This window comes from Phaethon lepturus, unplaced genomic scaffold (genome assembly GCF_000687285.1).
Source record: "Phaethon lepturus isolate BGI_N335 unplaced genomic scaffold, ASM68728v1 scaffold33227, whole genome shotgun sequence".
NCBI lineage: Eukaryota > Metazoa > Chordata > Aves > Phaethontiformes > Phaethontidae > Phaethon > Phaethon lepturus.
Window position 1 is genome coordinate 5902 of NW_010553097.1, and position 512 is coordinate 6413.

A 512-nucleotide genomic window follows, 5' to 3' on the forward strand; every position below is an offset into this window, starting at 1 on the left:
TTCAAGAGGGACCCCGAGGACCCGTCCGCTGTCGCCCTGAAGGAGCCCTGGCAGGAGAAAGTCAGGTAGGGCCGGAAGGGGCACGTGCGCGCTGCGTCGGTCTCGGCGCTGCGGGGACTTCGTACGTCCCAGAAAATTCAAGGAAGTCGCTCTGCCGTTTGCCTGGTAAATAACTGGCCTCGGCTTCAGGCCCGGCTCGTCCCCAGGGTGGGTGTGTTGACTGGGGACGCGGGCAGGCGGAAGGCAGCAAGCGGCGTGTGGAGGAGGGAGAAAATCCATGGCAGATTTGCTGCTCTTGGGCTAGGCTTTGAGGGGCTTTACCAGGTATTTATAGGCACCTTTTACGTCAGAAGAGTTTGGCCTGTCCCAAAATAAACTCATTCGTGTTCCTGCTCTCCGAGTTGTATGTCCAACCCCCAGATTTCTCCATGAGCAAGAGGGAGAGCCCTCTGGGCTCTCTAAATCTGGGGGTAGTCTTGTCCACGTTGTTTGACGGAGGGGCTGGGGGATTC

The 512-nt window shown here is 58.6% G+C and overlaps 1 protein-coding gene across 1 annotated transcript in view; it reads left to right on the forward strand.

Annotated features, from left to right (window-relative positions):
• LOC104624154 (phosphatidylinositol 4-kinase beta-like) overlaps positions 1-512 on the forward strand; it is a gene marked incomplete at both ends in the record, with an annotated part of 5023 nt that overhangs the window by 3519 nt on the left and 992 nt on the right. The window contains one exon of the mRNA XM_010291444.1: positions 7-65. Within this exon, the coding sequence (XP_010289746.1) occupies positions 7-65 (59 nt within the window). The remainder of the gene's footprint in view (positions 1-6; positions 66-512) is intronic.